This window comes from Rhinolophus sinicus, linkage group LG17 (assembly GCF_036562045.2).
Source record: "Rhinolophus sinicus isolate RSC01 linkage group LG17, ASM3656204v1, whole genome shotgun sequence".
Taxonomy (NCBI): domain Eukaryota; kingdom Metazoa; phylum Chordata; class Mammalia; order Chiroptera; family Rhinolophidae; genus Rhinolophus; species Rhinolophus sinicus.
The window spans coordinates 5,001,854-5,014,938 of record NC_133766.1 but is presented as its reverse complement, the minus strand read 5'-3'; the positions used below and the strand labels follow the sequence as shown (position 1 = coordinate 5,014,938).

The following is a 13,085-nucleotide window of genomic DNA, read 5'->3' as shown; positions in this document are numbered from 1 at the left end:
TTGGTGGTGAACACACTCGAGGCAAATAGAGATCAAACGAATTACAATGTTGTACCACTTGAAACTTACACGTTATTAACTATTACCTCAATTTTCAAAAATCAAAATTAAAAAATAGTATCAAATGGAAGCCCCCCCCCCAAAAAAAAAAAAAAGTGAATAGCTCTTCGTGGGAAAGATGGGATACAGGCCAATGGCATCGCTGGTATGTACAGAATCCTCTCCTCACAACTCGCCAGCACAGAGGGCGTTCGACAGGTTTGGGTCAACACCGTTCTGGTCTCCACTGGTAGAAATCTTTCTAGGAAATTCAGCCCAAAGCTGCCCAACTGTAACTTCTGCCCATCAGTCTTTCTCCAGCCTTTGGACACACACCTGTAATCAACCTCACTCTTCTTTCAATCCCACGGCCTTTCAAAATTTTTAAGACGAGTATCATCACCTCTGAGTGCCTCTTGCCCCCTCCAAAGGCTCCTTTCCAGTAAACCTGCTTATTTCCTTAGACGACAGCTCTGAAGATACAGGTGACACCTTGTCATCACTCTGGTAGCTCCTCAGGTTGGCTGGGCCACTCGTGTGCTGCTTCTACGTGTGCACAGGACTAGCAGGTGATCGACCGCAGGCCTGACTCGGGCCGCGTCCGAACGACGCAGCTCACAGATGATGAACCAGGGAGGGAGGGGTCCCAAACTGAGGCCCTCTGAGGTCAGGGGCATGCCAAGAGTTCCCTTCCCTCTACATGGCCCCCGGGGAAGACACTTCCTCCTCAATGGGCTGACACAATTTTGTAAGGATGACAACCTACCTTTAAATACGCTTCACCGTAAGAGGTTAGAGTCCACGTTAAAGGGCCTGGGGAAAGAGAAGCCAGGGTGGGGGGTAGTGACACTGCCTCTTTTCCATAGCACCGCTCATTAATTCAGACTTGGCATAACTAGAGAGGTGAAATTCTAGCCAATCTCAGAACTGCTGGTATAACAGTTTCAATAAACAGGTAAGATTGATGCTTCTGACTTAGGTGAGATTGGGGGTCAGACGTGGTTTTGGTTTAATTATCCTTTATATCAGATTAAAGTGAATATAAATCACTTAGAAAAGTTCCTGGAACTTGTTAACTTTTAGCCCTGACCCACGTGTTTTGGCCGTTCTTAAACATCTTTACTTCCACCCCAGCTCTTTATGCTGGGTCTGGCATGTAGCTGCCACTCAACGTGACTTCAATCTGCTAAGTCTCTGCCACCCACAGTCACGAGGCCAGTTACATCCACTCCCTCCACTGAGGAGAGAGCAAAGTGCTTAGGCGACAAGGTTTGGTGAGTTGAGAAAAGCTACTAAATAGTAGAGTGGATTAGCACATTCGCAAACCTTGGGGACATGTTAGTGGCACTTCCATGCAGAGAGAGATGTTCTCTCAAATCCGCCTCACATCTACGGAGACCCTACTCTGTTTACGACCTTTTGGCACAGAACTGAGGTCATTCCCACAGAATCTACGGGAGAGCAAAGCACAAGCAAACCAGCCATCATGTCTGACTGTCTCCAGTCCTGGGAGTTTGGTGCACACGCATGAAGGTGTCAGCCTGTGCTGGGGGCTCCAGCTGGGAATCCTACTCAAGGACCGTACGGGACGCAAAGGAAACTGACCCAAGTGGAAGTGAACAGGACAGGATGGGAAAAACATTTTTATTTTCCCAGGTCTTCAGGCAACCTCACCCAGTGGAGGTCGCATGCGGTTGAGTAGGAAGCCGAGAAAAACACGAGGCTTGAAAAGTTTTGTGCCTGTTAGTTCTTCAGTGTCTGGCAGGCCGGGAGCCCACGGATGGTTGGGAAGGAAGCTGAGAGGACCACACGGCCAGCGATCACACAATCTTCACAGTCTTGAGCATATCTGACAGGACATACGTGTCATCCCAACCCCGCCCTGGCTTCCTCAGGGTCTGCTCCAAGGCCTGGGCCATTTCCAACAGCTCCGGCGTGGCACGTGTCTGCTCGGGGTGCAGCTGACAGAACAGGATCTCGTTCACTTCCCCCTCAATTCGCCGGACATAGAGAAGGGGGAACACCGCCTTGAGCCCCCCCAGTACTGAGTCCTTTAGCCCCAAGTCTCGGCACACGAGGTTAAGGATAAAGACACCTGTAGGGTGGGAGGGAAAGAGTCAGAATGACCGCAGATCAGGTGACATGGCGGAGACGAGGTTAAGCTCTGAGGACAAGGTCACTTCCTGCCCCAGGGAGGCTGGTGGAGTAAGAACCACACCGACGGCAGCAGTGAGTTTGCAGAGCACACACAAAGGTGGAGAGAGAAAAGCAGGGGAAACAATGAACCATGAGAAAAATTCAGCCTAATTTTTTGCTCTTCTGTGCTGCTAACAAATTGTTTTACCATTCTCCATGGCTCAGTTTCCCAAAGAAGTGCTTTGGGAAAGAAGTAATTAATAACTCCAAGAAAGAGTGGGCCAACCCCTCAGGGATGGCGTCTTTTTGACAGACACTGTCCAGTATTTATTAGCCAATGAGACAGCCAAGGTTATCTTGCCCTGTGACAATTAAGGTCGTAAATCAGCTCTGTTCACCACAGCACCCTACACTGAATCAAAACATCTGGGAGGGCGGAAACATGTGGACTAAGGACCTGGGTGGGAGCCCCAGTCGTTACCTCGGGTCACCTTGGCAAGCCTCTTTACCTCCGTTTCTTCATCTGAAAACGGGTGCTATGAGGATGGAATAACATCCTGCCTCGTCCAGGGCACGTGGGGAGAATTCAACTGACAACCCGCGTTACCATGCTGGCGGGAATGCGAATGACTGCGGCCACCTTATAAAACTGTGTGGCAGCATCTCGAACACTGAACATACGCGTCATCCACGATCCAGCAATTACAACCCTGCATCTGTGCCCAACAGACCTGCAAATGTTTCACCAAAAGGCACCTGCTGGAATGCCAATGGCAGCAGTGCTTATGACAGCTCCAAACAGGAAACACCCAACGACCAGGCCGGAATGGAGAAACCGACCGTGCTGCGGTCACGCCGTGATGCTACACAGCAAGGAAAGGAACGGAAACCTAACACTAGAGAAGGATCTTACAGACATGGCGCTGGGCGCAAGAAAACTGAAACTTAAACACTACATCCTGTATGATTCCATGGAGAGAAAGACGAACGGGCAAACGGAGCTGTGCTGAGAGAAGCTAGGACAGCGGTTCTCCTGGAGAGGAGCGTGAGTTCCCCGCAGGAGGAGGTAAGCAGCGGACTTCGGGGGAGCTGGCACCGCTCTGTGTTCGGGGCCAGCAATGGGTGTGTCCAGCTTACGGAACTCGACCGACAGACACATTTACGATAGGTGCATTTTTCATTGAAGAGAGAAATGTTTTACAGGACCCATCCACCTCCCTCCCAACCCGTTGTTCTCCATACCTTCGGGATTCAAGATGCTTTTGACCTTCTGCAGGAAGGGCTGGTCCACAAACGCTGGGGGTGGACAACTCATTCCCAGGGTTGGGTCCTTACTGTCTACATCAAACATGACGACGTCGTAGCGAGGCCGTGCTGGGAAGAGAAGCAAACGAGGTTTCGTCTCTGCCGGCTAAAATGAGGCCACTTACATTCCTATGTCACCGCTCTCCCGTGACCTGTGGTGCGCGTGGGTGGCTGAGTCAGAAGGGTAACATGCCGGGTGACGTTTGCCTGCTCAGGACACTGGCGCCGGGAGCCTAAACACAAAGGCTCCAGGCAGCTCTCGTGGAACACGAACTGGGCACAAACCATTCGAACAACATGGAACCGAATTCCAGTAGCAGCAGGGCTATCAGAATTCCCACCGAGTGGAGTCGGCCTCAGGGCTCCTCAGCCTCGGCACTGCTGACATTTGGGGTCAGACACTTCACCGTCCTCAGTGGCTGTCCTGTGCACTGGGCAGGCTTACTAGCATCCCTGGTCTCTACCCACCGGATGCCAGAAGCAGCTCGACCCAATGGTGACAACTAAAAACATGTCTGTGGACACGGCCACGTGTCCCTGAGGTTTTACCAATCGACATGAAGGCAGCCCTGCTCTGTTTCTGGTTTCAGCTCCAGCTGAAAGATTTAGAAAAAGCTCCCCCAACACACACACCCCTGTTTCTTCCTTTTCTTCACCCACCTATAGACTTTAGGTTTCCAGGGATGGTGAGGAAGTAGCAAGGTTACAGGGTCCGAAGAGAAGCCCACTGGTCTGTGAGTGTCATCAGCACAGGAAATGGTACCCCAACCCCTACCACAGAGCTGAACATATGGATGGCACTCTGTATTGACTGAATCAATATGTCAAAAAATACACAGGTGAAAGACTAACGTGATGCTGAGGCCGCCCTCTTAGGCATGGATTCTAGAGGCCCTTGCAGGCCTGAGAAGCTTGGCTCAATCTTCCCTTGACACCCGTCCAGATCCTCCGAGGACAGTACCTGCTCCTCCCGCCAGGTTCGTAATGTAGTCCAGACCATCTGCAATGTGGACCTTCATCCGGTTGCTCTGGGAAAAGCCAAACCACTGTGTGGCCACTTCCAACATGGAGGGGTCGATCTCCACAGCATCGATGCAGGACTTTGGGAAATGATCGTGGACAAAGAGCGGGAGGCTTCCCCCACCCAGGCCTACCACCAACAATGCCAGGGGAGTCTCTGCAACAAAGGAATAAAGCATCATTTACCACCTACTCCACCAGCCTTGGGAGGGCAAGAGTGGGAGTCAGATGTTTGGCTCCACCCAAGGGAGACAAGATGTAGGGACCTGGCCTCTCGGTCTCATCCCAGAAATTTAGGAGTTAATGTCACATCTGAAAACCCTGGCCTGACTACCCTTCCTTTACCAGGTTCAGAAGATGAACCAGTGTGTTGTTATTCTGGCCCCTTAAAGCTCCCAAAGCTCTCAGCTGCTATTCATCACGAGTCCCCACCATCAGCATTGTTAGATCCCCTCTAAGAAACAGGAGGGACAATGGCCAGCATCCGGTTCATGACCCGTGTAGATGCCATGCCCTCTGCCCAGCTCTCTGCTCACAGGCCACAATGGCCCTCTCACACACGTCAACCAGGCCAGGGCAATCCATCCGAGTTCCAGAAATCACAGGAAAACAACAGCCCCAGTCCTGGACCTAAGCACAGAGAGACCACAGCCACCAGGGAAGGTGGAGGGAAGGCAAGAAACAGGACAGAATCACGGAAAGGAGACAGACCCTGATGATTAAATGTAAGAACCGAGCCTCTAGGGGCACGTATCCCCACCACGATGGGCCAAAAGTACAGGGCAGACAGACACACTGGGGGACTTTGGGTGAAGCGTTACAGGTGCAGGCAGACGCCTGAGTGTTTTCACCACCGTGGTCAGATCCAAACCTGTCACTGGTGATAAGGCTATGGTTGCACTATCTGTAATAGGGAGTTTTTTCAAAACTAGAAATTCAAGATAGAATTGCATCTGGTGCTCAAACAATGCATTAATGAAAAGCCAGAAATTTTCCTGGAGTGCAAAGGCATTTCTCCAGACACATTTCTAAATGTTCCATCTGGTTACATGGGTACATACATATGCAAAAATTCACCAAGCTGAACACCTAAAGAGCTGTGTACTTGACATTTTCTTATGGAATGTATTTTATACCTTCGTGTTCAAAATAAACGAGAAGAAAACAATCTAGACAATGTAGCCATTTCAAGATTACAATCTGAATTTGAGGAAAAAGTGATCTGGATGTTCACTAATTTAGGACACGGTTGGGAATAAGAGACGTGAATGCACATGGCTTCACTCGGCCTGTAATCACTGTTCTCAAACTGCAAGGCAGTGGTGTTGATCACGTCTGTGATCTCACATGCTCCCTACTGTGTGGGGCTGTGATGTTGATCACGTCTGTGATCTCACATGCTCCCCACTGTGTGGGGCAGTGGCATCTTCCTCACCTAGGAGCAGCTCCGGGCTTTTCAGCAAGGCCAGGCCGGCGACCATGGCTTTGTGGTGTTCACAGCACAGGTAGCTCTTATCAATGGACTGCCCTGGGGCTGCAGGGAGGTCCTCTGGAGTATCAGCGGGCCGCTGCTTCTTCCTGTCCTTTTTCCGTTTCTTCTGGGCTAAGCGAGACAGAGGCAGACGGATGAAGTCCTGTGCTTAGAACACCGCATACCAGCGGGCGTACTGCGGCTGGCTTCACCCTGCTCAAGAACCCGACTGGTAGAAATGCAGGAATTGTGTGACGTGGAGACATGTTGGTAGCTTGAAACCTGGCCTCAGTGGCCATTTTTATGCCACAGCAATCGCAAACAGTACACATTGAGGCTTCCTTTCCCCAAAGAGATGGCTGTTACACATTTAACACACACCACTGGATATCAGAGAGGAGGAGAAGGAGAGGGGGGCAAAGACACACTCAAAACCCCGGGAAAACTCAGCCTCTTTGCCGAGAAACATCAGGCCACTAACAAGAGAAAAGCTGATTCATAAACTTACAGGAAAGAAGGGCTTCCAGTTACTAATTACATCCTTTGTGCCAATTACTGTACGAGGACTTTTACTCTTTGAGCTCCTCTAACAGCCCTACAGTTCCAATGACTGGCGGACGGAAAGCCTGAGCGTCTGCAGAGTTAATAACCAGGTGCAGAATCAGCAGGAGATGGTGCAGCCAGGATTGGAACCTGGAAGCGCCTGTGCCCAGTGCCTGTCCTTGCCTGTCCTCCTTCTGTGCCGCGCAGACAGTAGACGCGCACAGAGGACAGCTTCCCTGTCCTCCATCGCAGGAAGCTCCACTGAACAGCGCTGACTACACGACCTGAGGCACCCACCACTCCAAAACCGCCTGAAACAGGTGCCAGTGGGTAGCCCTGTGGCGTCGGGCAGGGCTCGCCTGCACCGTCCATGTTTCAGGCTCAGCTCACGAGAGCTGCTGAATGAACACCTAGACGCCTACGGGGCAACTTGTAAAACAGGCGGCCCTGACATCAGAGGCACTAAAGCGATGATCACCTTTACTCAGCAAACCTCCCCCTTATCTTTCCACAACCAGGCTTTGCTCAAGAACGGAACACACACCTCCATGCAGCTAATGGCCGCTCACGCCCTAAGAGCCCGGATGGTAAGGGGACAACCCAGGGCCATGTGCCTCTGGGCACAGGTAGCTGCATCTCGGTCCAGCTCCCAGGGCCTCCCGACCACCCCAGAGGAGAGTCCACGCCCTGGCCCCTGGGCCCCACCGCCGTGCCCGACGCCTCACCTCTGTGAGACACGTCCTTCAGCAGTCGGGCTTCCGACTGCACCACGTTCCTGTTGCTGAGGAAGATGAGTCGCCGGAAGTACCGCTTGTCGTCCCCCTGCACGTCCTCCACGACGTAGTCCCCGCTCAGAGGGCTGCGGTCTTGGTGCTTCACAGTCCGCACCCCGATGTCTCCCCCCACAGACAGGAAGGGCACCTGGAGGGACAGCAGAGATGGGCTCGAGACACCGGCTCAAGTAAGAACAGGGGAAACCGCAGCCCTTCCCTTGTGTGTGGAGAGGAATCCCCACCCCAGGGTCTGGGCAGCGACAACTCCTAAGACTTGCCATTGTTTTACAGTTCTCCTCGGGGCCTGTGAAGAGACCCCAAAAGGTTTAACTCCCTTTGGGAAAACCAGCTGAGCCCCAAAACTGCTAGTGAAATGCAGCTGGTTCTCCCCAAGAAAAATACGAGTTTCTCAACTGTCGTCCTTAAAAGGACTCTCAACAGTCCAAGACAATCACAGCCAGGGGGACCCCGCGGGCAGGAGCTATAGGGATGAGAGAAGGAACCCGAACAGGGATAAGGTAACCAAATCCAGGGGAAAGCAACCCTCCGAGTGTGCAGACACGCCTCCCTTCCCTGTTCCTCTCACCTTTCTACTGCATTACTCTAAACAGGAGGAAAAAACGAGAAAAACAGGTTTCCCCTACACGTTTCCATGTCCCTCCCGCGTCTTTACATCTATTTCTTTTGAAAGACCTCAGTGAGTATTTCATAATCACCAGGGACTCGTGACTTTGCTCAGAGGGTCACTGGTGAGACGTCACCATGGACCTGCACACAGTAGCGGGATCCCTCTGACGGACACCAACCCCAGGAAGCAGTAAACATTCATCTGTAAGCACAGGTCTGCCCTGGGGCAGAACCCCAGGCTGGAAGGCTAGGAACCCGGGAATCTCTTCTTGTTTTCAGATCTGTTACTATAGCACCAAGCCTCCAGGAACTTTGGCTTTCCCCTCTAATAGGAAGGATAAAGTCCTTACTATAAATACAGTACAATCACCTGTCAATTACCCTGTCTTGTGACCTGGATGGCACAGGACAGATGGTGTCAACTGATAAGACCATGTCACCATTTTGACAAAAGCCTTCAGTTTCCTTCCCGGTAAAACACCAGAGCAGCAATGCTCATATCCTGAAAATCACGCTGCGCCAATGTGGCCCTTTCGCATGCTACCCTCAGAGAATGATGGTCCTAAGAAGCAAAATGGCCAAGGAAGTCCTGTGCAAAAGTGGGGAACTAGACACCCAGTCTCAGCGACTGGCAGTATGAAGAGCTGGAGCCTGCAGGGCAGACAGCGTCTCCTCCAGGCCGTCTCTGTGGAGTCCGAGAGGCCCCAGACAGAGATGCTCTGTGGGTCCCAATAAGGGCAACCACTCACCTTCCTCTCACTTCCTGGGGCAAAGGAACCTGATTCCTGCCCACTTAGCTCGCAGTTGCAGGCACGCCATCCAGAACGGACCAGGGTCACACCCGTATCCCAGCTCCTTCCAAGGCACCCCCTGCCTTCCCAGCTGCTAGTACAACTTCTCCAGACACCTGTGAACGCTGCTGCCAGAGCTCTTACCTGCTGCTGGGCGGGCATCCCGGCCGGGGCCAGCTCCATGACTCTGGCCGACAGCTCGGCCTGGATGCTGTCCATGCCGTCGTACTGCTGACCTCGGTGAAGCGCCACGGTGATCAGCCTCCTGAAGCCAGCGCTCAACGCCAGCTGCTTCCGGCCATCTTCCATGCCAAAGAGCCACTCAGTCTCCCGACCCTGGGGGACTGCAAACAGGCACTTGGTGACAGGGAGTCCCAGGGAGAGTGTTCAAGCCCACAGCCAGTATGAGCCACGTGGCAGAGAGCCAGGCCCTGCCCAGCCCAGCAGCCCTTCCAACTGAGGGGCTATCGATGCATGAGGGCACAAGGCACAGAGCAAAGCAGATAGAGGACATGAGGGAGGACCAAGGGGGCAGAGAAGTGGGAGCATGTGGGTAAGGGATGGAGGCAGGCACCTGGCGCAAGGAAACGAGCAGAAACGCTAAAGCTCATCACACGCCAGGCAGTATTCCAAGCAGTTTACAAACAGAAACAAATCAAATCCTCCTAAGAGCCCGGGATGCACGTAGCATTGTTATTCCCACTGCATAAATGAGGAAATTGAGACACAGAAGTTACATTATTTGCCCAAGTTCACACAGCTAATAAGTGGCAAACTGGGACTCAAACCCAGGCAGTCCAGCCCAGACTCCATGCTCACCCTAGTGCACTATCCGTTCTTACAAGTAGACAGTCGGGATTATGGAATCCTCGGGAAAAGGGCTCAGTCATCAAATGACGAGCATGACCATATCGACACCGCCTATTTGTCTAATATTTTCTACTTTTGAAAGCATTCCCTCATTGTCTCTGTTTTGATTATTAAGGAAAACCTGGTATGATCCACCCCTTTCCATCACGATGCTTACATTTGTAAAGCACGTATCACAAGCCAGGCACCGTCCTAAGAGCACTTACACTTCTCACAACTACCCAAGGTAGTTAGGCTCTCGCTTTATAGATGACCAAACTGAAGCACAAAAAGAGAAGTAACACATCCAATGTCATGCCACCAGGAAGTGACTGGGACAGGACTGGAACCCAAATGGTCTGGTTCCAGCACTCGCATTTGTAGTCATTACTCTGTCCTATCTCCCTACACTCAGCGGAGAAGCACAGCAACTTCCCCGGGTCTGGCGGCTCACAGGTGGCAGCGCGGGGACTGCACTGCTTCCACTGCTTCCATTACCCCCCCACGTTACAAAGTCACTAACAATGTCTACAATGTGTGACGTCCCTCAATTGATCTGTTACTTCTCTCTTCTCCCTACCGACCCCTTTCTCCCACTTCATCAAGCCTTTGCAATGGAAGATGGAAGAAATAAGCTCCAAATCGAAGCAGGTAGCTGGAGAGCTGCTACTGTCCCTTCCTCGTGCCTTGGCTAGTCTAACCAAAGTACCGCCCCCTGCAAGATAAAACCAGCCAAGGCATACCCATCCACCAAAGCCCCACCCCAGCCCCTCCAGAGAAGAGAGGGACCAATGCCAACTCACTGATGAAAATGGCAAAATGATTGTCCCGCGATGGTTTCACATTGGGGCTGTCCACCACGTGGAGGGTGTAGCGTGGCTTCCCCGTGTCCCCACTGCACAAGTCCAGGGACAGACTCCCCAGCCCAGCCTTGCGGGACAGCTGGCTGCACAGCCAGGCATACTGCTGCCGCTCCCGCACCGCCTCAGCCAGCCGCTCGGCACTCTCCAGCCGCATAGGCTTGCCCTGTTCCTGAGCACACAGCTCAAAGATCTGAAGGGCGGAGCCAGGGATTGGCCTGAACTTGGTCATGACGAAGGCAAAGACAGGCAGGGGGAACCGAAGCTCTGCTTCCAACACCTGGTCCTGGCTGTTGGCCACCTGGTGCACCCTCACCATCCACCCCTCCCGAGAGAAGTGACCCACTGCTTTCTTCAGGACGTGAGCCTGAGCCAGGGAGATGCAGAGGTAGCGACCGCCCACCTGCAGGACACGGCCAACCTCAGCCAGCATCCTGTCCACCTGCTGCAGGGTCTTCTCCTCCTCGTCTGTCAGGACAGCATCCAGGGTGCCCTTGTCCAGCACCACCTGGAACGAGGCATCGGGAAACTCCATCTGGGTCATGTCCATCTTCAAGAAGCTCATCTGGGGCCGGCGGCTGGCATTGCGCTCCTTCATCTGCTTGATGGCGACCTCACTGATATCGATGTTGACTATATCCTGATAGCCCACGTCGTACAGCTGCTCACTGAGCTCTGAGTTACCGCACCCAATCACCAGCACCTGGGGGGGAAACCAACACGTTGGCAGTGACCGTGACAAAGGAATGAGCTTCCCGTGCTTCGAGGAATCGAGTCTCGCCTTGGCTGTTGCATGTTTTCAAAAGGGGAAGATGCTACTCTCACAGGACACAGGGCCATTACAGAGTTGATTCTAGGACCCACTGTGGAACACCATGGGTTAGAGGACTCACTAGTGAATGAAGACGACACTCAGCAACAAGGTAAGTTATGTGAAAATAGCTTTCTATGTTGCAGAAACAAACAAATCACGGTTGTTCTTTTTCTCTGAACCAAACCTAATTAACTCAAGAAAACTGATAGGAAGTCAGAATCCAAATGCACTAGTTACAGTTGAAATCTCCTACTTGTTTTACTGTTGAAAGCCTCGTTCTGGCAGAATCCTACTCCACTCATACGTTCGGCTCGTCCTCCTGATACTCTATCTGTCTGAAGCCAAACATAAACACAGGTTGTTGCATCCCTCTCTGTGGTGCAATCTCCCATCAACCCTTTAAAACTCTGTCCTAATACGACAATCTCTGGAAAAGCACAGTACAATGAGAAGTGCATAGGCTTTGGAGCTAGACGGGCCTCAATTTAAATTCCTGTGTGACTACTTACTACATGTATGATCCTGGGCAAGAAACTGGCTCTTGGAGCCTCAGTTTCCTCATCTGTAGAATGCACGTACCACCACTCACCTCACAGTCTGTTATGAAAATGCAACTACTGAACGAACACACACACACACAGAGCACCAAGCTTGGCAGCTAAAGCTTCAGCAATGTTAGTTTTCTAATCTTCCTTCCTTCCTTCCCTACCTCCGCTGCAACCCCACCTCTGTCAGACCTTCTACCATCGTACTTAACACATTTCACTTCTGGAATGTGCCCAGAATCTACATCTTAATGCTGTTAAGACTTCAGGGCGGCCCAGACACAACTGTTCGATAACAGATCCAGGTATCAGTAAAGCCACAGCTGCTGCCTGCCTCACAGCGATGCACGCTTTCCTTCTCGAGGAGTGTTTATCTAGGTTGGGCTACTAAAGAAGTCGGTCTTCCAGTCGGGTTATTAACAGAGGGATGAGCGGGGGCTGGAGGTCTGTTATCTGAAAACCTTTAGGACGTACTTAGCGGCCGTGTAGCCTGAATCCTGAAATTAGGGGCCGAATTCGGGGCCCCTGTCATGCCTGTCACCGGCTACTCTGCGCAGGGTCGCTCGGTGGGCAGCTCCCACTCTTCGCAACGCACACAGGGCTGCCGGGCGCGCTCACCTTCTCCCGGGGCTTGATGTACTTGTGCAGCACCCCGCACAGCTCCAGGTAAGTCCCATACCACTCGAAAGCTTTCTTTCCTCGCTGCTGGAAGAACTTCTCCCAGTAGTCAACGGAGCCAAACTCCTTGGAGCTCTTTGGTAAGAGATTCATATTCTCCCCGCGCCTTCACGCCTGTCCCACGCCCTGGGAGGCACCAACGGAGGGGCTTCCCCGCCCGCGGGCTCCAGGACACTGCGGCGGGAATTCTTCCTACGGACAAGCAGCCACATTGACTTATCCCCCACTCAAAGCACAAAGGAATGACCCTCATACGCCCATCGCACGCGGGAGACACTGAACCTCTCACACGCTCACCTCCTCCTCCGCACCCACAGCCCGCCTCACGTGCGGAGTCTCTCACTTTCTCAGAGCTCGGGTTCGGAACCCGCAAGCATATCCGGGTGCGAGGCTTCCCGATTGGTCGGCCGCCCAGACCATCCCAGCATCTCATTGGCCACTGGCTTTCGTTCCTGACACCTCATTGGCTGCGACGCGCTCGCCTCACGCAGGCTTCGCTGCAGGCGCGGAGCGTTTACGTCAGAAGGAAGGGGGTGGGCCCCAGGGGTCGGGGCGGAAATGGCCCGTAGCCCGGACCTTAGGCTCCGGTCAGCGCGCAGGGGGAAGGCAGCGGTCTCAGAGCTGGGCTTTCCAG

The 13,085-nt window shown here is 52.7% G+C and overlaps 1 protein-coding gene across 4 annotated transcripts; it reads right to left on the bottom strand.

Moving 5' to 3' along the window:
- Nucleotides 1-1,664: 1,664 nt before the first annotated feature.
- Nucleotides 1,665-12,993, bottom strand: METTL13 (methyltransferase 13, eEF1A N-terminus and K55). 4 transcript variants are annotated; one of them, XM_019711648.2, is made up of 9 exons: nucleotides 12,795-12,993; nucleotides 12,392-12,643; nucleotides 10,358-11,117; nucleotides 8,850-9,049; nucleotides 7,240-7,435; nucleotides 5,936-6,103; nucleotides 4,442-4,657; nucleotides 3,418-3,549; nucleotides 1,665-2,134 (listed from the first exon to the last, which is right to left on the bottom strand). In XM_019711648.2, exons 2-9 carry the CDS (start codon nucleotides 12,542-12,544, stop codon nucleotides 1,860-1,862), a joined length of 2,100 nt encoding a protein of 699 aa, XP_019567207.2. In that variant the 5' UTR covers nucleotides 12,545-12,643; nucleotides 12,795-12,993; the 3' UTR covers nucleotides 1,665-1,859. The 4 variants fall into 4 exon arrangements, with proteins under 4 accessions (XP_019567207.2, XP_019568045.2, XP_074178463.1 ...); XM_019712486.2 differs by having other exon boundaries at nucleotides 12,749-12,872; XM_074322362.1 differs by lacking the exon at nucleotides 12,795-12,993 and having other exon boundaries at nucleotides 12,392-12,677.
- Nucleotides 12,994-13,085: the final 92 nt, after the last annotated feature.